Source organism: Zerene cesonia, chromosome 5 (assembly GCF_012273895.1).
Source record: "Zerene cesonia ecotype Mississippi chromosome 5, Zerene_cesonia_1.1, whole genome shotgun sequence".
NCBI lineage: Eukaryota > Metazoa > Arthropoda > Insecta > Lepidoptera > Pieridae > Zerene > Zerene cesonia.
The window spans coordinates 3518644-3545074 of NC_052106.1; the positions used below are offsets into that span (position 1 = coordinate 3518644).

Genomic DNA, 26431 nt, shown 5'->3' on the forward strand with positions numbered 1-26431 from the left:
TTGAAAAACCTACATGGGGTTAAAGGTCACTTTATTTACTGACATAATATTATATTCTAATACAATCTTTGTTCCAGTAAACTGGCAATACCGATTCAGGGTGTGTTATGTTTGATTGACGACTGTTTTAACTTCTAGTATATTGCTGTCTTCACTCTTGCCAAAATCGCAATTCGAAATCTATGTTGAAAACCGTAATTCGGAACCTTTTTTAATGAATGGTATCATACGTGACTAGGCAGTGACCACTTACAATGACCAATAAAATTTTAATATTTTTTATGCTTTCTGCATTGCCTGCAGGTACATATCAAACTTTATTTATTAACTGTTTTTAGTTCATAGACTGCTATTTTTAAATTATCGTGACTTAATTTTCAGCATTGACTGTGAGATGTTACCAATGTGCATCATCACAAAATCTATACGAAGATACATGTGGAGCTTATAAAAGGTTTGATACCGACAGCCATATAGCGGTCGAGTGTAATAGTGATGAATCTCATATGCCTGGCTCTTTTTGTATGAAGCTAACTCAACAAGGACCAAAAGGATTTATCTGTAAGTACTTCATCACATCACAAATTCAATGTTTTTTTGTATACAAAATTCTTTCTTTTTCTTCAGTTCACCAAATTAATGTTATTTGACAATCAATAAATGAAATATCTATGATAATTTATGATTTTGCGCAGTTTTAACATGCAATCTAAACAAGCTGAAACCTTGAATCTTAAGATCCATATTGAAGCAACAGGACTTTAAGCTACATAGTTTGTTATAATAATTCATTTGATTCATTTGAATTTCAGGGGATGGAAGATGGCGACAAGTAATACGACGTTGCGCCTCCGTTGCTGAAACAGGAGTTACAGGTGTTTGTAACTGGGGAGTGTATGACAATGGAGTGTACTGGGAAGAGTGTTATTGCTCGGCTGATGAGTGCAATGGATCTGTGACTATACAAACTAATATGGCAATGATTTTTGGTATGATACTGACAACATTATATGTAGCTTTATCATGATCATATGTGTCTATTGTGCTAAATACTTAAGTATTTACATCATCTGTCCGCCCAAACAGAATCTGTTTTTCTATAGCAGCTTTTTATTTTAGTTGTAGAAAACAAACTGATAAGTAATATTTTTATATTACTGACAAATTATTCCATCCGTTTATATGACAGTTCCGTCCATTTTTTCATATTTATAAGATATACAGTGTTATGTAAGTAAGAACTGTAAATAATAAGACAACATAGTTCTTAAGTTTGTCCAATTTATTAATAAAGCAATGGAATTCATGTATTTAAGATTATATATACATACAAATATATGGATAGGTTTCTCAACATTGTAAAACGATCAGCAAACATATTTCTTATGCATGTAGTTTTTAAATTTAAGATTTTGTTGAAAATATTGTCCATTAGTATTTAATAATTAATATATTCTATATATATTCTAAATACTTCCTGCCTTGTTTAAATATTGTGAAATTTTGTGATATTTTACACTGGCAGGTTTTAAATAGGCTTATTAATTTGTCTGGATTATTCCTGTCCCTGGATGGTAGAAATAATATATAAATCAAAATATGAATAATTTATAATCCTCAATGAAATGTTAAGAGTGCCTTTTCAGTAGTGCCGCCAGGAAACAAAAACATGACTTCATTTTTATTAACATAGTTTAAATTCATGTACAATGCTCCTTTGTTACAAAGACTATGCGTCATAGCAGTTACATTAGTTTAGAGGTGATATTTTCTTAATGAATTGTTGTTTGCATATTCAATTTGCAAAATTATGAATGAATTTCATTAAACTTTTATTATATTTTTATTGATGTGTTTCATTTAAAACTTGATAGAGAGCTTAACTAGAAATTTGAAGTATTCCATATTTTGAGTCAAGATTTGATTGAGTTACATAATTTCTAATAATTAATTGCATAATATTAAATAATAGAAATGGATAAGGTGTCTAAAGTTAGCTATTTTTAATGTCTACATTTACATTTTTTAGCATAATAAGCATAAGTTTATAATCCTGAAATGATGTAAAGAAAAACTGTAATATTTTTTGCAGTTTTTATTCATACATCAGTTTTAGGAGCTAGATCACTAAATGCTTTCACTTTAGGCACAGAATAAACAGAATCGATGACTTTCTGGAAACTAGGATATTGTTTTTCGAGTTCTGGCAACTCTAACATCAATTTTAAATAATCGAATACTCCTGCGAACACAAAATCACCCCATGTAAGCTGAAACAAAAGGCCTTGAATTTACAATTGACTTTTTACATTTGTATACAAATGAGATGAATCGATTTTAAATTCCATCAATTGGGTAATTAGCTTCTTTCTTCTTATATGACCCTTTCATGTTTAATTAATTTTATTTTCAAACATGCTGTTTACCATTAAACATCTTAAATTCATGGTATAATTAATCAGAGACATTTATTTGGGAAGATTAGTGTTTTAGCTTGTAAGCAGCAGATTTTTTTAAGTTCTTACAAATTTATGATCATTTTATCAGGTGTAGCCTATTGCAATGATATGATAAAGACGTCAGACGTAAAACTAGTTTACTCAAACGTAAATTCAGTACAATGTTAGACGCAGATAGGTATGCGTTTGCGTTGTCTTCACGAGAAGAGCGCACTTAAATTATTATGTACGAACATAATAATTGATGTGTTCTCTCATGTATTGCGATAAAACATATTATATAGCATTGATGTTTTCGTTTCGTAATAATTCTGTTAATGCAACGCAGGTAGAATTATTTGAATGAAAAGCTCGAATTTTGACTTTCAACCGACATTGATGGGATTTAAGTCTTAGGAGGATGTTCTGTGATGTAATTTCTTTATTTTAACTCACCTTTCCTAATGCAATGTGACCATTATTACGGCTTATAATATCATTCAATTTCTTTAACATTGCCGGAGCTGTTTCTTTGAAACATTTGTTTTGTAGTTTCTTTTTAACTTCGGGATCCTCTTCGTAATGCACTTGTATAGCAGCTTTAAACATTAATATAAAGAATATTTTATTATGTCATACACATTGTTTAATTGCTTAATATAAATGGTTTAATAGCGTTTAAACATGTTCTGTATTCTAGGACGCGTAAAAATCCGGCAAACACGCCCTAGAGGTTGAGGTTTTCCTCGGGACGGTTTATCTTTATAGCAGGCGAAAAGTGTAAATTTTTCTGCATGAATGTATCATGGATGATTGTTTCACTTTCACGTCACGCAAAAATAGATAACCGGATCTCAATCTGAGGAAAATTGTTATCTGAATTAGCACATATATGCTTCTCTTCACCTTGTTACCACGCAATTGAATACGCGAGGAAATTATGAAAATAAAGCGGCTCGATACTACGCTCGATATATTTATTTACAAAGAACTGTGGCCTCATTGAACGGAGTAATCGATTAAACACAATTGAACTCACAGCTTCGTAAGTCGGTGAAGTAATCGACATTTTGATCGATCTCGAGAGACTCTTCCATACTGTCCCCAGCTAGGCCGTACTTGTGGCCGAGATATCGGGCGATAGCGTTGCTTTGAGCGTATACTTTACCATCGATTTCCAGTGTAGGTAATTGGTTGAATGGTGTTGCTGACAAGGAAATATATTAATTATGTTTGAGCATAAATAACTCGATAGGCATTTTATGTATACTTATGCATCATCTTAATCCCAGAGGTATGGAAGGAAATGGAAGCCATTGTTTGATATAAGTAAATAAATGAGGCAGTGGCAATTTGGTATGATGAAATAAAAATGAAACTTTAGATATTTTTAGTAATAGAATCATACCTATTTGAACATTGTTTAAGTCATTATACCAATAAATACCTTTTCACTCCAAATTTTTATGATCAATTGTTTGTATGATATTATATATACTTATATTTATATCCTTACTTCCTTCATACATATGATATTGGTACTATTATGCGAACTTGTCTTTGTTTGGTAGTACGTTAGTCTTTCCTTTATTTTACAACAGAGCTATTTTATGGTATGATTTTTTTGTCGGAAAGCTATAGTTAAAAGATAAGCTAATAACTCCTAACTGCAGCAGTACAACATGTCATTCGCATGGGAATATCCAGCATGAATAATAATGTGTGTGTCACAATGTGTTTTATTAATGACCACGAGAACTATGGCAACGCGGGCAACAGCTAGTGGATTATAAAAATAATAACTTACAAGACAATACATTTGGCCAATCTACTTCAGTATAACGAATGTCTTCAAAATCCTCCCCTCCATATGCGAGCAGAGTGCGTATTGCCTCGCCGAGCCCTCGAACGTCGAAATAGCGTAAAACTATTTTTGGCATTTTTTTACTGAAATGTATCAACGTATTCTATTGAGACAACTTGGTTACACAAAATAAAATAACCAGTGATGTTTTAATGTTGATTGTTCATCCTCCAGATTGTAAAAATTTAGAGTGTTTTTATATATTATCATAGTAAAAATAAATTACATTAATCTGATGTCCTACTTAATTAATTCAATTATACATGTTAATCGCTATCATTTAATTGCTTAAATATATGGATCATGTAATATATTTTTTAAACAATCACAACTACACACAGTAACGTAATTACATGTATTTGAAAATAATTATTTACTTAAATACCTTTTAGGTATTCACTCCTAAGGAACACACCTTATAAAAAACTAGGCTAAATATGGCGCATGAGCGGTTTATACGCTAAATTAAATATTATATGAAGATAAGGAATCAACATGATTCCACAGCATATCAATTAATTATGATAAGAGTTATTATTAGAAATTCAAATCGTCTTCAGCGCTTGTAAAAACCATTTTGAGGGATAATGTTGCGGAGAGCTGTGTATTTAAACACTAACACGTAGCTGCTGATAGTATTATTAAAACCTTTAAAACATATTTTTTTCAATTAAAACTTCAGATCGTTGGCAAAAGCATGTCAATTTAGTAAATAATACAAAAGAAAATATTATGAACGATTGATCGTTTACTATATTATAGAAATAATATTTTTTTTTAACTATTGTACGTTATGTATTCCCTGATGAATTAATAAGTCCATACGCGTCTTCTCCTGTTTCTTGTTATGTGTATACATAACATATTTTACAACGATTATTCGAAAAGAAAAATAAATTACGTTAATTTGAGTAATAACCTTATTTGATAAAATTGAATAAGCGAAGAAGAATATATCTCTACTGAATATTTAGATAAACGACGATTGGACGAAAGGTTTTTGAAAGAAAATTGTTCTACATTGTAATTTATAATAACTACTAGCTGCGCTCCGCGGTTTCACCCGCGTAAGTCCGTAGGAGTATCGGGATAAAAAATTGCCTATATGTTAATCCAGTTGTTCAGCTGTCTACGTACCAAATTTCATTGCAATCGGTTCAGTAGTTTTTGCGTGAAAGAGTAACAAACACACACATCGTTACAAACTTTCGCATTTATAATATTAGTAGGATATTATATTATATAAGGTAGGATAGAATATTATAATAGGTAATATTATATCTGATTAAAAAGTAGAATTGTTTAGTAAATAATGTATTATGTGCAAAACATTCAAGCCTTATCCCTGGAACGTTCTAGAAATTTCCGGATTCATTATATAATGGATTAACCTACCAGATATCCTTAAAACCTTCACCTTCATAAACAATGAACCGTGTGAATTGACTCTCAAAGGGCCGGGGCATGGAAATTAATTACACACCATAGAAAATATATGATAATAATAAGTAACAGCCCGGTCAACAAATAATCTTAATCAAATAAAAAGTAAATGTACCTACTTCAATTCGATTAGAGAGCAGTGCTTATGAACTCTTAGGAACCCGCTTGCGTAGCTAAATTGTTATTTGAAGCTCTAAAATTCGTTCGTTATTGTTATCATGATAAAATTTCGGACAAACATTCTAAACTAAAACTCTTGATGCATTAAGCTAAATAATAACATAAATTTCAATTGTAAAACAGTACGTTCACAACAATAATAACTTTCTTTCCCAATCTGCATAATGCTTACATATGAATATTGAAGGGAATGCATATATAGAAAAAAATTAAAAAAATATAGTCGAATAGCGTCCTCCTTGTTTGAAATCGGTTGAATTTAAAGAATTGGTTTATGATGATGGAAAATTAATTGATGTTTTACATACAACAAATTGTAATAATCTAGTGTTCACAAAACAGAAAGTAACCGACAAAGTTTAGTTTTGCTTTAGTCATTTGAGGACAACAGTAACAGAGTACAGTTGGAGTCAACAGTAATTCACTATTTACAAATTGGTTATATTAATAAAAATTAAGAATTCGATCCAAACTTTGCTCAAATGAACTGAAATTGTATTAAATAGGAAATATCAATTTACTTATATAATCACACTAATATTCTAAATGTGAAAGTTTGTTTGTTTGGATGTTTATCCGTCAATCACACTGAAACTGCTGAACTGATTTAGATGAAATTTGGTGTACAGACAAAATAAAATGGAGCTTTCTAAATAAGTTTTTTGCTAAAATAAGTAGTTCACGAGATATAATGTATTAAACTTCGAAGAAAAGTGTTATACTTCGTCGAAAATACAAGAAACAGATACTCGGAAGAACATATTTTAGTCCACGCGGGCGGAAAGATAGTTATTAATATATGCATGTATTTAAAACAAGCATAGAGTTTTTCAATGATCCCTGCTAGTTCGTTATTTCTTTCAATTTGTCAAGCATTTCCTCATCCCTTTCCCCTTAAAAGCGGCAACGCATTCGCAGAGGAATTATCTATGTGCATGTTCATGGGCAGTGGTGACCGCTTACCATCAGGCGAAACACCAGCTCAGTTGCTCGCTATGTCATAAAAAAATTTAGTCATTTACACGCCGTGAGTAAAAACATGGGTTAACAGGCTAGTGAATATTACGTTGGGACATTGATAGCTGACCCGGGAGATCATGATTGTAGACAATACTGATTGTCGACTGACTTCCAATGGTTTTGGAAAGAATTCCAAGGTAGAGAAATAATTAATCATTGCTTATGTGAATTGGCCAATAATATCATGGGATTTGACCCTAATAAACGTTTTCTTCTGAGGTTTTTTGAATTTGCAAATCTATGTGTCTATAGTAGCAGTATCTATAGTATCTTTGCAAATCTGTATGTGGGAGTCGAGCACGCTTCGGCACGAATTGGGCCAGCTCGCACCGAGGAAGTACCACACCCCATTTCTGTGGGCGTGTTTCCTCCGAAGAGAGGGAGAGCCGGAGGCCCATATCCTTTTCCTTCTCCTTCCCTTTATTCCTCTCATCAATCCTTTCTTAATCCGCACCAATTTAAAGTCGACACTCCATTTGTAGAGGCGTAGGGTCTGCATTACGCCTCTCCAAATGTTCATGTGCGGTGGTAGCGCTTACCATCTGGTAACCCACCAGCTCCATTGCTGACAATGACGTAAAAAAAAATAGAAGGAATCCACGCTTGATCAATACTCTGAAGGTAAGCTTATCATGCTCATTGATCAAATTCAATCGAATTTATACAGAACAGTCATGTAAAACTAGACTTCTCGGATATGTGCCCCACCAACAAGTGGATGTGAATATGTTATTGATTGATTTTATGTATTGTTTCTTATTTAGTTATAGATTTTGAGTCATATGAACGTGCACATCCAGCATTCCTTACCAACAGGGCCTGGAAGAGATTGCTTTTTAGCAACAAGATCCCCTTTTCGTAGATAGTATTAAGTGCTCACATTCTAATTTGTGTATAAATTTCTTTTTAATAAATAAAGACAAGTAATGATCAAATTTAACAGACGAGGAGAAGAACTTATATGAGATCTCCCAAATCAATAAAAAAACTATATGTATTAGTCAGGTCTCCAAACGGAGGAATGAACAATTGTGGTGCGTGAGTTTCTAATATATAATTATATGAGAAATATTCAAAATACCAAAATCAACATAAAAATCATTTTATGTTTTACTAGACTGTTACACTAAGTACCTACACTAAAACTAAGCGAAAACAAAATTAATGTCAAAACAAATATAAACGACAACCCAATTCTTAAAAATAAATCTTGGAAAAGAATTATCGCTAAACCATTGAGCTTTTCCCAATGATACCTCGGAGGGAATCGTGAAAAACCGGCGCTGTTCGTATTATCACTGCGCAGCGACTAGCTGTTCCATTTTATCCCGATACTCCTTACGCGTGTAAGATAGAGAGGGCAGATCAATCTACGTTTCTATTTATGGCACTTCTGAACCGACTCCTGGCGAGGCTTTCCTGTAGGCTACAGAGTACAGATACAGCCCGCTCTCAGTGGCCTGAAGGATTGAACGTGAAACGTTTGCATGTGATCTTTAAAAAACGGTATTTCATGATTATTGTAATATAAATCACAGCAAATTGACATTAGTGACTGATAGTGCGTGTATATATTTTTATAAAGTGAAGTGTTAACTTTTTGCAAAGATTAAAGTTTGATAACGGACGTGGATCACAAAAACGTGATAATTCAATAGCGGTGAGTTATAATGAAAAATAATATTTTACATGTGAATATACAGAAATTTACAATTTTCAGGCCGTAATGAAAGGAAAGTGATCCCTATTATTTATAATGTTTACGGAAATATGTCAAGTTTTGTTTTAACATTTTCAATATAAAATGAAACAGAAATTTATGAAGAATGACAATATATTGATTGTATATTTATTACATAATTATATGGAGTGTGTGAATTATATATAAATACAGCAAGGTTATTTCTTCATACTACAACATTTATTTGAAGAATATTTCTATGGACGATTCTTGTGAACATGTTGATTTTATAACAGCATCACTTTTTTAAAGTGAAAATGTTGTTCCGAGTTTTTTATTAAATCACATACTTATACATCATGTAATTAAATAAAGCAAAAAGTGCTGGAAAAAAACATATTACACTTAATATCAAAATATACCTACATTAAATTGTAATTACTTCTTTGTATCTAACAACATTGGCATTAAGTTGTTGCATCGAGAAATACATTTATTGTATTTTTATTTTTAATATTTTGGTTGAATTGAACCAAACCAAATAATATTTGAGTAATGTAGCATAATTATTGTTATTTCATCTTCTTTCAACACCCACTGCAGTTTTAATGGTATCTTAGAAAGCCAAACAATCATAAAATATATCCACTCTTTACATAACGTTAAGGTTTCTTGAATTTAATGAAGCAACACTAAACAGCGGTAAGAATGTAATGTTCTGTAAAATTTGCCAATCGTTTCTTCGCAGTTTTAATTGTATAATTAACTGTTGATTTTTAGAGTATGCATAATTATTTATTCGTTAATGTAATTCTATCTACCTATCTCTTTTTCACATCTAAACTACGGAACGATTTGGATGAAATTTGGGGCATACGGAATATTTTCTATCCAGGAAATCCCACGGAAATGGAAACTGTACGGGAAAACCTTCAGATTGTCTATTTTTTGTTTTGCCACGCAGGCGAAGTCGCGCGTGAGAATCATGTTCAAAGATAAATGAAGAAAATAGTACACAAAACTGAACTGACCATCTGTTGATTGTAGATCCTCATTCTTAAATTTCTCATACCTACTTCATCGAGTGGACACTAGTTGCTAAATCAATACAGCTCGAGGAACAACGTGACTTATAAAACGCGTATTATTATTATGAAAACACTAAACCCAAGCAATCTTTTTATTTTGTGTTTAACCCATCTTCCTTTTTAAATTTAAGGCGCCTTTTCGGTAATTTACACAGCCTATGTCACTACCGCATTTTTTATTACAATGGGGTATGTCAAAATCCGCATTGCGATTTGGGTTGTGGGGCGTGCGACATAATGGGACAACAAAATCACCTACATATGCTCGAAAAACATTGTCTATAACTAGCGGACCGCCCTGGCTTCAGATGGGGTACGTCTTTTGTCTGGATCAAACCTTCCTTGTGCCTTAAAAAAAAATGCGTTAAAAATATGGTCAAATTGGTTGTGTCCCGTAGGAATATCGGTAAAAAGTTGCCTATGTGTTATTCCAGTTATCCAGCTATCTACTTACTAAATTTCATTGCATTAGGCGCAGTAGATTTTACGTGAAAAAATAATAAATATACCCATACACTTTCCATCCATCCTCACAAACTTTCGAATTTATAATATTAGTAGGATGTTCTGCCGCAATGGCAATTTCAGCAAATATAACAAAAATATCGTTTTGTATTTTCACTACTTCATCCTAATACTAACTCAGTACTAATGTATTGTATTTACATTACTAGCCTAACTATCTCTAGAGATAAAAATCATACCATAAATCGTTGCAACGTGAAAGAAGGACAAACAAACAAACACACTTTCGCATTTATAATATTAGGTAATATTTCTAATAAATCCATACAAGTATACATAGAGTATTATAATGCAGACATAACCTTAGTTAAATACCGACCAGAGCAATAAATTCGAAGGCAATAAACGTATAACACAATATATAATAATGAACTTAAAGCTCACGTAAAATGTACTAACTAGATACTCATTTTTGGTTAATTATGTAAAAATTGTGATCTTATCCTTTTACGAGTGTCCTCGACAAGAGTACCGTTATGAATAGTGATGTCATTTAATACAGCCCTTTGTTACAAATTAGTTGCAAGGACAGTCTCATAGAGTCATTAATTGCTGCTTCAGCGTTATTCTTCGGGTTGCGTATTACGTATAACAAACACGACTGGTTGTAGGTTATGACAGATTAGGTACATATATTATTAAAAAATAAAATGAAAAGTCACAAGTGGAACATAATATTCTATAATATTTAAAAAGTCACAAGTCACAGAAGGAAACAAATTGGGACCATACGAGTCGAGCACTTTTCGGCACGGATTGGGCCAGTTCGCACCGGGGAAGTATCACAACCCTAGAGAAGATCGGATTGAAATAGTAGCATGCTACTGAGTTACATACGGAGGGAGGCGGTGGCCCCTTTCCTTTTCCCCCTTCCCACTCCATTCCTTCATGCCAGATGTCAATCCTTTCCTTATCCTTTACCTCATAAAAGCGGGTAGCCCATACCAGAGGTACTGCCTCTGCGAATATTTATAGGCGGTTATTATATTAAATATTTAGATAGTTTATTTATAGAGTACTTAATTGAAAGAAATATTATAAAAAATAATAACCGAAATTCTAAATAAATAAGGTTCTCAAGAAAGAAACTAAAAATTCGATCTCAATACAAGTCACAGGCAGTAGTCCTATGAAGCATTGATTGTTTTTAATGAGTCAAGGGCAAATTAATAAATGGCTAACGAATTATTATTCATTATGTACTTGTGTTTTGGGATGTCATAACTGTAGATACTATAAACCACAAACAGTCATTTAACAAGGAAAATAATGGTTATTTCATTTGTAAGAAGCATTACAGTACCAGGTAATAAAAAATACACGAGGTATGGTTAAAATTTAGAAACAGAATTAATATATCGGCTCAGTACAATTAATGCTGATCTGTCCCTTTTCTGGCATTAGTTGTTAGTCATTTTATGCTCATAATAATAATGCTAAAATGTGTTTGTTAATTAGTTTGCATGTTTTTTGAACGCTGAAACATCTCATTTCCATGGAAATCTCCTTTGCCAGCTCGAGCGAGGCCGCGGGCGGGAAGCTAGTATGAATATAAATCCATCTTACTTCCATTTAGAAGGTACACAGATATGAGAAATTGAAATGAAACGCTCGAGGTTGCCTTATAAACAAAGATGAAATCATCCGTGACTTAATATTATACTTATATTTTTATAACCATATTGTGTTGAGCATTATTTATTATATGAGCATTTCTATATTAGCCTATAATATTTATTGTCTTTATTAATCATGTTTTCCCATAGCGTGGACTCATATTTTTTTTATTCAGTTCTTAAGAATTCATAATCATAGTAAATGTATGTTTCCGGCATAAATTCGCTGGATATCACTCAATGTTTTTTTTTAATCTGGTAAGGAATTAACAAAGGCGTTTCAATAAAAGGGAAAGGACAAATGGTTTTATTTAATTAAATTCTCTTCATGGGCAATTTCAGCAGAATTAAAGTAAGGAAAAATCACAATTTATACGAAGTTCTTTTATCGCGTAGCGTAGCTACTTGTCTGTAATTGCTTCGTAATTACGAAACAATTTAGCTTCTTTGTCATCCGAACAAAAGGTAACTGCGTTTTCATACGCTTTCAATGGAACTGTGTTACGTATGGGAGAGTATCATAATGTTTGAAACCGATTTTAATTTAATTGTTTTAATTTTATATAGTACCTTCTTCAAATTCTTCTTTGTTCACCAATTTTTTTTCTGTGTATCTTTGATGTAATTTGACAAAACAAAACTGCATATTATATTAGTTGTTAAGACTTCAAACTTTCAAAAGATACATTCCTAAATAGTGATGAATGAAAACTAACGAAGAGATGGATGCATAACTATGTCCCAAGTATATATTTCTTGGAATTAAAAGTGCAAAATACAAAGGTGCCATATAACGTTTCAACGGCACCTTCATACCTTCATAGGGTACAGACCGATGTCGTTAATGGAGACTGTTCTGGCGGTGCGACTGTTAACATTGGTGTTCCGCAGGGATCAATTTTGGGATCCTTTTTATTTTTGGTATATATCAATGATCTACCATATTATTTGCAGCATATGTGTGAATTAGTACTGTTTGGAGATGACTCCTCATAAATATTTAATGTGGATCGACATACACCCAAATGTTGACGAAGTAAACAATGCTCTTTTACACATATCAAACTGGTTTACAGTAAATAATTTATTGTTAATTGCGAAAAAACTAATTGTGTTGAATTTATTCTTTCAAACGCAAAAATTTTGAAAAGAAACATTACTTTAAATGGGGAGGTATTAGACATAACTAAACCTACTGTATATCTTTGGTTATCATTAGACGAGAAACTACAGTGGGAAGCCCATGATAACACCGCCGCTGCTAAACTCAGTTCAGCCGCTTATGCAGTACGAAAGATTAGGCATCTCACCGACAGCTACACTGGTTTATTTTAGCTACTTCCATAGCATCATGTCATATGGAATTCTGCTGTGGGACAGGGCAACAGATATTGAAACTATATTTGTATTGCAAAAAAGGGCCATACGTTCTATATATAATTTATTTGCTCGGCCATACGTTATATATATAATTCTTGTACTCATTAAAATATCTCTTTAAGAGTACTGGTATCCTAAATGTACCGTCACAGTATATATGCCTGTTTTTCGGCTTAGTAAAGTAAAAAATTAATTATGGGTCAAGGTATACGCTTCACCAATGGAATTCCTCAAAGTATTAAATCGTTTAGCAAAAACTATATTAAAAATGTATTAGTTCAGAGAGCCTACTATAGCATTAATGAATATATGGAAGATGACAATACATGGAATGTTGTTATTACATGTTATGTTACAAATATATGTTATGTAGAACTGAAATGTAAAATTGATTTTATTTTAAAAGTGCAACTACAGAGTTTCTTGCCGGCTTTCTCTGTGGAAACTGCTTTCCGAACCGGGGGTAAATGTTAAAACCGTTTAAAATGTCGAATCGAAATTCTTCTATAAGAAGTCCAATTGAATAAATAAATGTTTGAGTTTGTGTGTGAGAAATGGCTCTCGGAAATATCCCTAAATATATATTATAAATATTTTATATAAGTTAGTGGAAAGGGCGATGGAAGTTTGTATGTTACATAAAGTTTGTTACGTTTGTATAACCAGGGCGGGATGGAGGGACTGTTAAAGAAAGGTGGTGTTGCATAAGGGGGCGGGTCACTGAGTTATATAATGACTAGGATACACACTACGATGTTTTGCATTGATAGTGGCCGGAAGAAAAATAATTCAAGAAGTGTATGCAAAATAAGTAAAGGTAATTTTGTAACAGTTGTATACAAAATGTAACTAAGTAGTCAGTGTTTTTAAGGTTTGTTATAAATAGCTAATTACTTGCTCTTTATATACAACTGCCAATAGAATATTATGTTTTAACCACAGATAACATAATACTACACTAGTTTCAACCAATCAAATCAAAACACATTAAATTTTTAGATACCATTAATTTTTTTTATTAATTTACGGTCATCAAATGATACGATACGTATAATAAATGACTTGGAAAAAATTCTGTTATAATTTTCCAATAATTTTTATACCGTAGACAATTTCTTTATCCTTGAAGAGAATAAGAGAGGCCTGTGGTCAAGGTATAGCATTGACCTAGCAAGAACAAATAAATCACGCCATATAACCCTTTTCTCCTATTACAATGAACCTTTTTTATTTATACGTACCTTTTCACTTATTTTTTACGACGAACCTTTATATTAAAGTTAACTCATAACCGGTTAAAACCTCTTTTGATAACGAAAATCTGTAGCCTTCAGTTGATAACAGTTTTGACTGTTTTTCGTAACTATAAGTGAAGTTTTAATTAGTGCTTTAACTGGAGGCCTATGCCATCAGTATAAAAAATATTTTATGATCGATAAAGATCGATACAGATATCATTTTTTTTTTCTTTTTTCGATTCTTTTGTATGTTATTTATGTTTTAATTAAAATGACAACATTACAACGAAAAAACACTTGACCTTTATCTGAAAAACGCCTTATAAAAACATAATTAATCCATCGGCTATTTTTATACACAAGGACCCCTGTTACAGTATTAAAGCTCGCCTGCATGAACAATGTTTTATAAACGGACTGAGGATCAACTCAACCGACAACCGAATAATAACGCCTCAACGAACATTAAAGTTGTTTCTAAAATAGCCAGCAGAGACGAAAATGCCTGTGATCCTGAATTGTATGCGCAAGTAACCAACCCGAATACAAGATAATGTCACCAGTATCTTCTCCGTCGGAAGTGGGATAAAAAGTGTCCTATGCCACAGATAACATAATACTTTGTACCTATGCTAATCCGGATTGTAAACTGAAGCGATATACTTTCGTTCGTCGTTTAAAGTTAATAATGAGGCCCCGTCGTCACTTGCGTTGTACCCGGGTAAAAAGTAACCTAATCGCTAATCCAGACTATAATCTATCTCTATACCAAATTTCATACAGGTAAGGTAAGCTATTTTCGCGTGAAAGAGTTGCAAACATCCATACTAACAAACTTTCGCGCTTATAATATTTCAGCATTAAAATCGACACCATATATTTTTCATCCTACACTAAGCCGAAATACAGGACTATCCTAGCTGCTCAATCTTTTCTGTATGTAAATATTAGCTGTGAAAAATATATAAGAGGTAAGAGTTTATGTATGTTTTACCGTAAAAGGATTTTGATGTCGTTTACATTGGTTCATGTTAAGTCATAATGCTACGAATTTTAATTGCATATTCCTACTGTTAACAAAAAACATTTATTTATTTAATCAACTACATTTAAATTCACAAAAATGTATTAATTAATCGTACAAAATGCTTTGTTATTCAATAAAAATATATATTATATACATAATGAATTGCACACGATTCTGTTAAGCAGCTTCAATGGTGTGTATTACAGTTTAACAACAATTCACAATGCAAATTTCGACATATTTTCCACTAATTGTCCATATCCCATAAGAATATCGGGATAAAAAGTTGCCTATATGTTATCCCAGTTGTCCAGCTATCTACATACCAAATTTCATTGCAATCGGTTCAGTAGTTTTTGCGTGAAAGAGCAACAAACACACACACATCCTTACAAAGGATTTATTCATATTAGTCCGTCATATTATGCAATTATAACAACCGCGAGAAAGGGAAAAACTACCGCATATAATACATAGGAAATAATTTTCCAAAGACACGATTTTACACGCACAGTGAAATAGATTTTCACAATATTATGAAAAGATTTCACCCACCTACGAGTCAAAGACGATGCGGGTCCGATCTATCCAAATAGAAAATGAATAAGATAAGTTTCATCATGATATTAGACATTAAAGTCTTCAGAGAAAACCCGGAACCCATATCTCCTTCTCTATCTATTTATCTTTCGTTTGCTCGTATAGCACTCTAGGTTTTCTTATTCTGAAACTTTAGATTAGCTATAATTAATGTGATCTCTGTCATAGTCACCGAGACCAAAGTTTCATAGCCCAGGATTGTTCTTACCAGTATAGTGGGTACACACGAGAAACTTTCAGCTTCTATGATTTGACGAAGGTCTGGCTGGTTCTTAGACCGTTTACCATATGGACGACAAAACGAGAATACAACGTAGAATTAAACTACGTATGTATAATAACGATCCCTGTCTACATCACAACATAGTATAAAACAAAGTCGCTTGCTCTGTCCCTACATAGGGAATAAAGCGATAATACATAGGCATGTATGGTATACATAGGTATCTTTTAACTACGTAACTGATTTCGATGGGAGATTTTTTTTAATAAATAGAGTGATTCAAGCGGAAGGTTTATGTTAATAATAACATCTATTAAAATGTGTCCTGTGGATAGTAATTAAATACTCCAAGTTCAGCTCCATCTTCATACAAAATTTCATCAAACTCAGTTTTACAATAACGAACTTTCATACAAACTCATCCCCTATTTCAACCGCTTCTAACCGTTTTCGCGATAAAAAAGTAGCATATGTCTTTCCTTGGGTGTTAAAATATGTCCATACCAAATTTCATGTTAAATGGTTTAGGCGTGATTAAGAAACAGACAGACAGACTGTCACTATCTGGTGTATTATAATTACGTGAAATGGCGAAAAATTAAACTATGGCCATAGTAATTGTCCACTACTTCAAGGACTCATTGGGTTTTATTGTTAACTTTAAATTTAATTGTTAAATATGCCAAAAGCTATTAAAACTGATGCCGGGAATGTTATTCTAAAGGTTACACCAGTGGTGACGACACTTCTAACTCTACTATATAAAAATAAGTCGGGTTTTCCTTCCTGACGCTATAACTCCAGAACGCACGAACCGATTTCCACGTTTTTGCATTCGTTGGAAAGGTCTCAGGCTCCGTGAGGTTTATAGCAAAGAAAATTCAGGAAAAATTTCAACAGAAAAGCGGGAAAAACGAAGCCATCTGGTGGCGAAACGGAGTTCGCGGGGTTTGCTAGTTTTACATATAAGTTAGTGACACTACACGGTAAGTATAATGGCGAGTAACATACGATTTCAATGTACAATACACCCTTCTCTTTGCTGTCAAATTTCCTAGTTCCAGTGAAAGCAACATAGCTACGTGCCTTAAAGTTTCTATTATTAGTATTCTATTCTTTGTGGGACCTTCATCAAACCTTTCGAGTTTTGGAGCGCTTCCCGTTTACTTACTATTTTCGAATTAAATAATAAGAAGGTCACTGTTTATGTAACGTGAAGGAAAATATAATGTTTTGCTCTGGTTGGATGTTGGATTATTGTCTATTTTATTTAAAGTGGTTATATATTATATGGTGTTTTAGAATATTTCACATGTGCCACATATTTTTTTTTATAAAACATGGAACATAACTGTGGAACATGATTTAGTTTTTGGGTATATATATATTTGTGGTAACAAATCACAGGGTGTAAATAATTTTCTTTATTTAGGAAAATGTTAAGCGAAATTGTTGAATTTCAATATACAATTGTACACTAAAATATTTTGCTCTAATGTCCTTCTCATTATATTCTCCATTCTTTTATGTAGCAAAAGAAAAAAGTCCCTTAAACGCTGGAAACGCTGGCGACACACCCGCAAATCGACCAGGTTGCGTGGACGCCTATGGGCGGCGTCAATCACCGCTTACCGGTGACGCGTCTGCTCATTTGCCCGCTATTATATAAAAAAAAACTAATCAAAAAAGTATTTCAGAGAAAATCTGCAATGAGAGTTGACAATGTGACGTTAAAACGAGTACGGCGAATTCTATATAAATGTTTATTAATCTAAGGATACACCCCGACTACGTACGTGGTACATATATAGTCTATAGCTATCGTAGGATTCATGTATATAAAAACATTGAAAAAAAAATCGGTTCATTAGTTTCTGAAATTCGCGCGGTCAAGCGACAAACAAATAAACTAAGGGTCAATATTTTTAGTATTTGGTCGCTCCAATTTATATTAATTTCGATATTTAGCCGACTGTAAAACTTAATCTATGTGGTGTAGCGAAAAAGGGAAAGACGGGAACACACGGCACATACCTCGTCTGAGGGAGTAGCGTCCAAGCAAACACGCGGCACAGCACCACGCGGTCAAGGGTCCTCCAGCTCGGGCCAGACAGACCAGGTCCAGTCCATCACTCCACACACACTCACGCGGCGGTTCAGCGCGACCAAAATGGGAAGGCGGGTTACACTAGCACAATGCCTGAGATATCTAGAGAACCTCGTGGAGGTTCTCCGGCGGTTGCGAGTTACGATCTTTATGAAAGATCTCTTCGATTGATGCGGTGATAAGAAAGCCTCATAAAGGCTCTCCGGCGGTATGCGAATTATACACGAAATGTCTAGAGGCCTCGTGAAGACACTCCTGCGGTTATTGAAATCCGATCGTCACGGAAGATCGATGCAGACTGTGTGACGTATATGCGTCACTACGTCCAATAGGGACGTTGCGGTTGCTTTAAAAGCGTGCGGTGATTGGTTGTGCTCGCGTGTAAGGAGGGTAGTTGGATTACACCACAAAATAATAAATATTTAATTTTAATTCACTATTTTAATAATATTGGCGTTGCCAGTATTGATAAAACAATATCATTTTATCAGTGATCTATTAAAGCACAATCATCTTTGCCTAAACACCTTTTTTTGTACCAAACATATCCCATCTTCACAGTGCAGAAAGAGAAACTTTGTATTAAATAGGTACTAGCATATACCAACGTAAGTATCTATATAAAAACAAAGTTTCATAAAAAAATGTGATAATATAATTGATACTTTACGTCGCGCAATCAAGTGCCAATTTAACTTATAAAATAAAAAGAAAATGGGATTGAAGCCATATTGCCGTTTGATAAGTTTCCACTCTTAATTTAAACAGCGCAGTAGAAGGCAGGACTTCACCAAATAAATTTTTCAATTAAATTAAAACGCCGTGACTTGTAACATTGTAGTAAAAACCAGGGTTAACCATTTGTTTTGTATTGGCGTGAACGTGTAACCCACATAACCGTGATTTAATTCCTGGTATTCACCAAAAATTTAACTAGATTTTATTTAGCATTATACATTACTAGCTGCGCCCCGCGCTTTTACCCGCGTAAGTCCGTATCCCGTAGGAATATCGGGATAAAAAGTTTCCTATGTGTTATTCCAGTTGTCCAGCAATCTATGTGCGAAATTTCATTGCAATAGGTTCAGTAGTTTTTGCGTGAAACAGTAACAAACATACACATACATCCATCCTCACAAACGTTCGCATTTATAATATTAGTAGGATATAGAGTATTTATTTAAACATTACTAGCTGCACCTGGCAAACGCTGTTCTGCCTTACTCTGATCATTTAGGGGGATGAAAAATAGATGTTGGCCGATTCTCATAGATACCGGATAAGCACAAAAAAATTCATCAAAATCGGTCAAGCCGTTTCGGAGGAGTATGGCAACGAAAACTGTGACATGCTCGTAAATAAAAAGCAATGAGTTGAAATCAATGTTTTGCTAATATGCTAGTTGTTGCAATGTGAAATGTAGCCTAATCTTTATTAATATTAAGCTGAAGAGTTTGTTTGTTTGTTTGCACGCACTAATCTCAGGAACTACTGGACCGATTTGAAAAATTCTTTCAGTTTTAGATAGCCCATTTACCCATTAGTATATTAGCCCATTACGTCTTCTTCTTCAGCTTCACTTTATTTTTAACCGTCTTTCCCAGTTATGAAGGTTCTTAATTTGACTTTATTTTGTATTATTAGATTTTGGACCTCGTGATCTATCAAGCGATGGATGCGCTTATTTTTGTTCGATAGGAAATAGTTGTCTTTCCCATTGGTCCCATTTTAGAATCTAGATGGTACCCCACCCCAAGGACTTTAGTGTAATTTTTTGTAGAAAATAGTTATTCTAGTTAGTATAAATGCTTACTTTTATTTTTCCAAATCAACTAAAATAATATTTGAGTACAGTGTTTCATGTAAACTTTCACAAAATATATTTTACGCAAGTGAAGATGTATGTATGTATGAGCTAGTTTGTAGGGTACCTAAGTCCTTGGCAACATTGCATATTAAGCAAACATAATGCAGAATAGCATCGCAAACAGTAATTTTGAACTTTGCAATTGTTCATAACTGGAAATGAACAGTGGAATGGAATCTGTGGTTACTATAGATATAGATCTATATATAGTAAATATATAGATATTTATTTGATACTAGTTTTCACCAGTAATATAATCCCCGTGGTTTATTATTTCAAATAGTCGAACTTTAAATGTTTTCAGGGTAATAGATGTACCTTGAATACTGACGTTTATTCTTTCATATCTTAATATATATAAATTACGTATGCCGTTGTTTGTCCGCGATGGACTTCTAAACTACACAACCAATTTTCATCAAATTTGCGCACCATGTGCAGTTTGATCCAACTATAAATATAGGATATTTTATATTATTTGAATTTCGTTAAATGTTTACCCGGACTATGCCGAGTGCAGCTAGTATACCATAGATATGTAATACTAGTACTACATTATCCCCACTCACTGTACGAAACACAGTATTCGCATGCAACTATTTCACGCCATTCTTATTTGAAGGTATCGTAATGTTTTCGATGCGAGCTGGCCAAATTCATACGGAAGCCTGCTCGACTCCCTCATATAATACTATCATACAAATTTTATAGATGTTTACTATTAAACCTAAGCATTATATAAAATACGTTATATTTTAATATTACGCTTAAAATTTATTTTACATTATTCATTTTAAATATCCAGATAGCCTCAGACATCACCTTTTTGGGAACTTTTATTGATTTATAATACTGTATGCAAACATAACTAAAAATCTTTAAAATACATCCTCTTAACCAGCTTTTATAATACAAGTTCGTTCCACAGGGTCAAAGTTATTAAGTTTGTTTGCAATTTTGATCGTTAAACAAATGAAAACTTAAAAACCAAAATGGAGTTTTATAAACTTAGTTATATAAACCTGTTCCTATACGTTTTTTTTAATCGGGTTCAGAGTATTCATACCAACAGATACGCAATTCAACATATTACTGATAATGCAATAAAAACAATTTTAACAAAAAGCGTAGTAAAATTCCTTGGTTACCATGTCAAATAAACATTTTCACCGCTCTTGTCGCCCTCAGTAGCTTCTCATATCAAGGATTAGATTTATCTGTTGAAATATTAACGTAGTACATACACACACGTGTTAATAGCGTTAAAACGAATTTATAAAACGACTTGACCGTTGCTGTTTGACAGTGTACACAAATACGCGTGTATGTAGTAATCGGCCACGTATAAAAATGTATTTTAATATCAAAACTGTTTTAGCGACGGGTGCAAGTTTTGATATTGGGGACGGAAAATCTGGAATCTATTAAGTTCGCTGAAGAAGTAGCTGATGTTGCTATCATTGGAAGAAATTGAAGGCGAGCTGAAAAACGTTTTTGGCAAATGTCGCACACACGGGAAGATGTTTTATTTGTTGAGGTCGATGTATCCGATGGTATAGAAGGGTAATAAATGACGTTATATAGAATTACGGAAAACTTACTTATAAACAAAGCTGTCAGTATCGTTTGCGAGTCTTCTGTCAGAAAATGACTTGAAGCGTGTTTAATCAAACAGTCGCCATTAATTTGCGCGCGTCTGTATTGCATTTATCCCTTCACTACGTTATTCAAAATCAAGTAAACTATCTAACTAAAACTAATAAAAAAAAACTATGGTAAATATATCCATATATATATATACATAGGGGCATATCAGATATTGTTTCCATTAAATTTCACGTACTGCGCTAAAGCTGCGAAGCATTGCGTGGAATTAGGTGGAATGGTGATCCATTACATTAATCCTGGCTCTGTTAAGACGAAATATTTTAAGAACAGTTTTCAAAATGAAAAAGGAAGGACTTCAATATACGAAGTGCTCACAAAAGCTGCGGTTTTAGGTAAAATATCAGAAGCGAGTGAGATAGCGGATTTGGTCCTGTATTTAGCCAGCGACAAAGCTAGAAGTAAAACGGGCTCCTCTTTTGTGATTGATAATGGGGTGATGCTGAATGGCGTAATTTCAAAGGAGATTAACACTTCCTTATAATAACTACGTATCTACAACGAACAGTTTATTTTATATTGTTTAATATGCATGCTATGTGTTCTAAATGTATCTACGTAGAGTGCTTGCGAAAAATACCGGAATCAAAAGTTTTCACCGCCTGTACTCCTGGAGCATTTAACCATTAAAAAAGGATGAATTATTCATAATATAATTTTATTAAAAATATATCACGATGATCCTCTGTTTGACTACGAACATTTATCAATTCCATGTGTTTAATATACTGAGAATTTTTTTATGTATGCTGATTCAGGGCTATATTCGTACAACAGTGCGCCGTTAAATTAAGCAGAAAAGAAAAATTACTTCTATTAGGTATATCACGTGTATTTATTTATACCTCGTGTAGTACAAGACAGTGTGACAGTACGAAACTTTTTGATGAGTATCAAATGAATTTTAATTATTAAGGACGTGAGATGTAATGAACAAATGAGAGTGTAACATTTTATATACTTGTAATTTTTATAGTGATGTACTATAATACAATTTACGGCACTACAATTTAATGGGTAATTGAGAATTAATAATAGGTTGGCAACAACAACAGTTGTTTCTATTAATCATTGCGAGCTTGTCAAATGCAGTCTATTGCGCACATCGGCTGCAATTGATTTGTAGTCAACAATATGTAGGACGGTTATTGTTATGCACATCTACTATTTTTATTAGGAAACTTTTATAATTTTGAATTTTTTATGTTTGTAACGTTTTCGCGAAAAAATCACTGGACCGATTTCACAAATTGTTTCAACTTAGAAAGCTGCAACGTCACTGAGTGGCTACATATGTACCACGGGATAAGCCGCGCCGAACAGCTAGTTAATCTGTAAATATGTTTAAAAATTAAGATCGAATGACACTATAAAAACTAACTAATGAATGAGGAGTGTTAAGTGTAGGGAGTTACTTAGGGAGTCTTAAAGAGAGGTGTGATAAGTTTGACGTCGATTTCTATATGAGGCATCGTAGCTCTTAAACGGATAGACCGATTTAAATACGATTCTTTTATTTGTAAACCAGTTTCTTTGTGATGTTTCTTAACTATTTATTTATGAAAATCTTTCAAAGATATACACCCCCACAAAATGTACACCCTCAAATGGGTATGAAAGTAATAGCTAAGTGATATTTTCCTTAAGAATGTTTATTATATGCCGATAATCAAAGACGTGTACAATTACACGTTTCCAACCTACATATAAATAAGATTTTATTTAAAACCTTAACTACGTTTGCTTGACTACTACGACTTTCTCATTATGTCCCCAATTGTTTGAGATATATCTTGGAGGGAAGAGAACAAAACATTATTTTTGAGTTAGGCCTTAACAGTAACCGCACCTGAGTTAAGCCTTAACTGTTACCGCACCTGTCTAAACTGTAATGAAATATATCAACCAATTTATAGCACCTTCTCATTCAAAACTTACTTCCAATTACTCCAATTTACTTGATTATGGTGTCCAGACTGGCATTCAAATTAAGTCTAATGGTGACTGAAATTCAATTTGCTTAAAATTCTGTGCACTCACATGGTACATTAGTCCTTTGTAAACGCAACATCGAGTGTATATACTATGTAGCTAGAGGACATGGGGTACTCATCCCCATTTTCTTCGTATTAGTTTTTACTAGTACAATATCATATTATCTGTAGTTTAACATTTGCACGTGGCTTAATCGTTATGCAGCATGTAGGTAATAATCGCCTTCAGTATTAATTTTTTAATAAATTATTCTTGTACCTCTGGATGAAACAAAATTTTAGACTATAAGATTTCAATATATTATATATTTTTGTACTTAAATATAATAAACAACAATAAACAAACAGTTGTTAGTTCGTCCGTTGGTTGCATATAATTATTATTATGTAATTGTTTCAGTCATTTTCATTTCAGGGAAAACACATAAAAGCCAACTACCTGAATTGTTGGCTTAGTTGGAATAGTTCTTGTATAATGTTATTAACATTTATATTTCAATTCTATTAACTGTTTCAAGAGAACCGTGAAAATAAACTAATTAAATAACAAAAAATTGGAACATACAATACTTTCTCGGACTTATTCTAACTTGTAATAAATGAAACGTATTAAAAGTATTTAAAAAAAAAATACTCCTCGACTTTCCTTTCTTAACGCAAACAACATAAAATAATACTGAAGGCCTTAACTGTATTCCGGACTAACCATATGCATATGTTGAACTATCTTTTCCTTGTGTTATATATAACATACGAAAGTTAACAAACCATCAGTCTTTTGGCTGAAGCACTATGAATAATTCACGCTCTATTATTATGGAAATGCACTTACTATGAAAGTGTAATCTTATTTCTGTCCTGTTTGGTTAGTTTATATCACACTGCACTATGTTTTACCTAACATTGTCCATTCAATCTTTTAAAACTGTTTGCTTGATGCTCCCATTTTCTTTGTCCACTCGCGAAGGCTATCGAGAGAATTGTTTACAGAATTGTAGTTATTATTTTCTTGCTGACCCGACAGACGTGGCCATGTCTGTGTAGTTTGTGAACTGTTAAACGAGTGAAGATTAAATAGCTGTTAAATTTTTTTTTTATTTCTGGCCATTATTTCTTGATTTTTCTATGATACTAATAATAAGAAAAACAACAACAAAAAAGTCAACGAATTCGGGCCAATAAAGGGATATATGTTTCCTACCTATTCATGTTTAGTCATAAATAAATTTCACAGATAAAATTGTCGGGCTTTTCTCATGTGTTGCGACCCATTGGATGAAAGAATTTATATAAGAAGTACTTTCAATTGTATTTTTAAATACCGATTGCTCATTAGTTTTTTAGCTCTATTAAATCACGTTCTTTTTATGATAATCACTTGTTTACATAATAAACTAGCTGCGCCCCGCGGTTTCACCCGCGTAAGTCCGTATCCCGTAGGAATATCGGGATAAAAAGTAGCCCTTATGTTATTCCAGTTGTCCAACTATCTACATACCAAATTTCATTGCTGTTCAGTAGTTTTTGCGTGAAAGAGCAACAAATACACACACATCCTTACAAACTTTCGCATTTATAATATTAGTAGGATAATAGGAATAGGATTACTGCTATATTGTAATTTATAGTTATCTTTTATATCTTTATTCATTCATATATTATAATTGATTAATATTATATAGAATATTTCATAATTTTCGAATACAATCAATAAATTAATGATAAAAACATAGATGCTATACAGTATGCTTTTAAAACAAGCAAAACTCTTTATAGTAGATAAGCAACATTTTCTTATTTATATTTTGAGTCTGTTGTAAAAATAATTTCGCCAGTTGTCGGAAAATAGACAGCTGCCTTATTTGGTATTCATTATAAAATGGCTGAGGAGTCATTAGGTTCGTTACTCTGCCAAGTGCCCTCAAAAGACCTTTGGGAAAAGCTTTTCACTGTCATTGTTAACACTTTAGCATAATTTTTTATAAACTTGTTTCGATTCTAAATTTATTAAACACGTTTTTTTTAATATGGTTTTCTTTAGCATTTTTTAGCTATTGAATTTTCTGTAGCAAAACTTTCCATACGAAAAAGAAGATACAATTAACTTTATTTAAAATGGATCAAATAGTGTAAAATTAGGTCGTTTTAATAAAATATCATGCGTTTTCTTAGTGAATAATGTTTTTCTAGAAATTTCTAAGACGATTTTGATGTAGTGTTTATCACTTTGATAAATAGATGAAATATTGTTACTTATATGCTAACAGCCATCAGCTCAGAGCTAAGAAATATACCCTATTCTGAATGCATTTAAACGACGAGTGGTGCGGAACACTGCAAAATATGAACCATGTATTTATTTGACCATGTGGTGGTGTAAAATAACAAAGTTAATTGTACAAGGACCAATAACAAAGTTTATTTCAAAGAATCTCGTAAAACTTACATATGATAAGGTCAATAACCCTGTAGGTT

General features: G+C 32.8%; 3 protein-coding genes across 3 annotated transcripts in view; 2 read left to right on the forward strand and 1 right to left on the reverse strand.

Moving 5' to 3' along the window:
• The first annotated feature begins 80 nt into the window (after positions 1-80).
• On the forward strand, positions 81-1404 carry LOC119840139. The gene is made up of 3 exons (XM_038366651.1): positions 81-303; positions 382-561; positions 813-1404. Exons 1-3 carry the CDS (start codon positions 255-257, stop codon positions 1025-1027), a joined length of 444 nt encoding a protein of 147 aa, XP_038222579.1. The 5' UTR covers positions 81-254; the 3' UTR covers positions 1028-1404.
• A 695-nt stretch (positions 1405-2099) lies between these two features.
• On the reverse strand, positions 2100-4378 carry LOC119839981 (glutathione S-transferase 2-like). The gene is made up of 4 exons (XM_038366459.1): positions 4246-4378; positions 3478-3645; positions 2895-3037; positions 2100-2270 (listed from the first exon to the last, which is right to left on the reverse strand). The coding sequence occupies exons 1-4, from the start codon at positions 4376-4378 to the stop codon at positions 2100-2102; spliced, it is 615 nt and encodes a 204-aa protein (XP_038222387.1).
• A 4003-nt stretch (positions 4379-8381) lies between these two features.
• The window catches only part of LOC119839955 (probable G-protein coupled receptor CG31760), a 52952-nt gene continuing 34902 nt past the window's right edge, over positions 8382-26431 (forward strand). The window contains exon 1 of the mRNA XM_038366413.1: positions 8382-8605. The gene's annotated coding sequence lies outside the window, so the exon portion shown is untranslated. The remainder of the gene's footprint in view (positions 8606-26431) is intronic.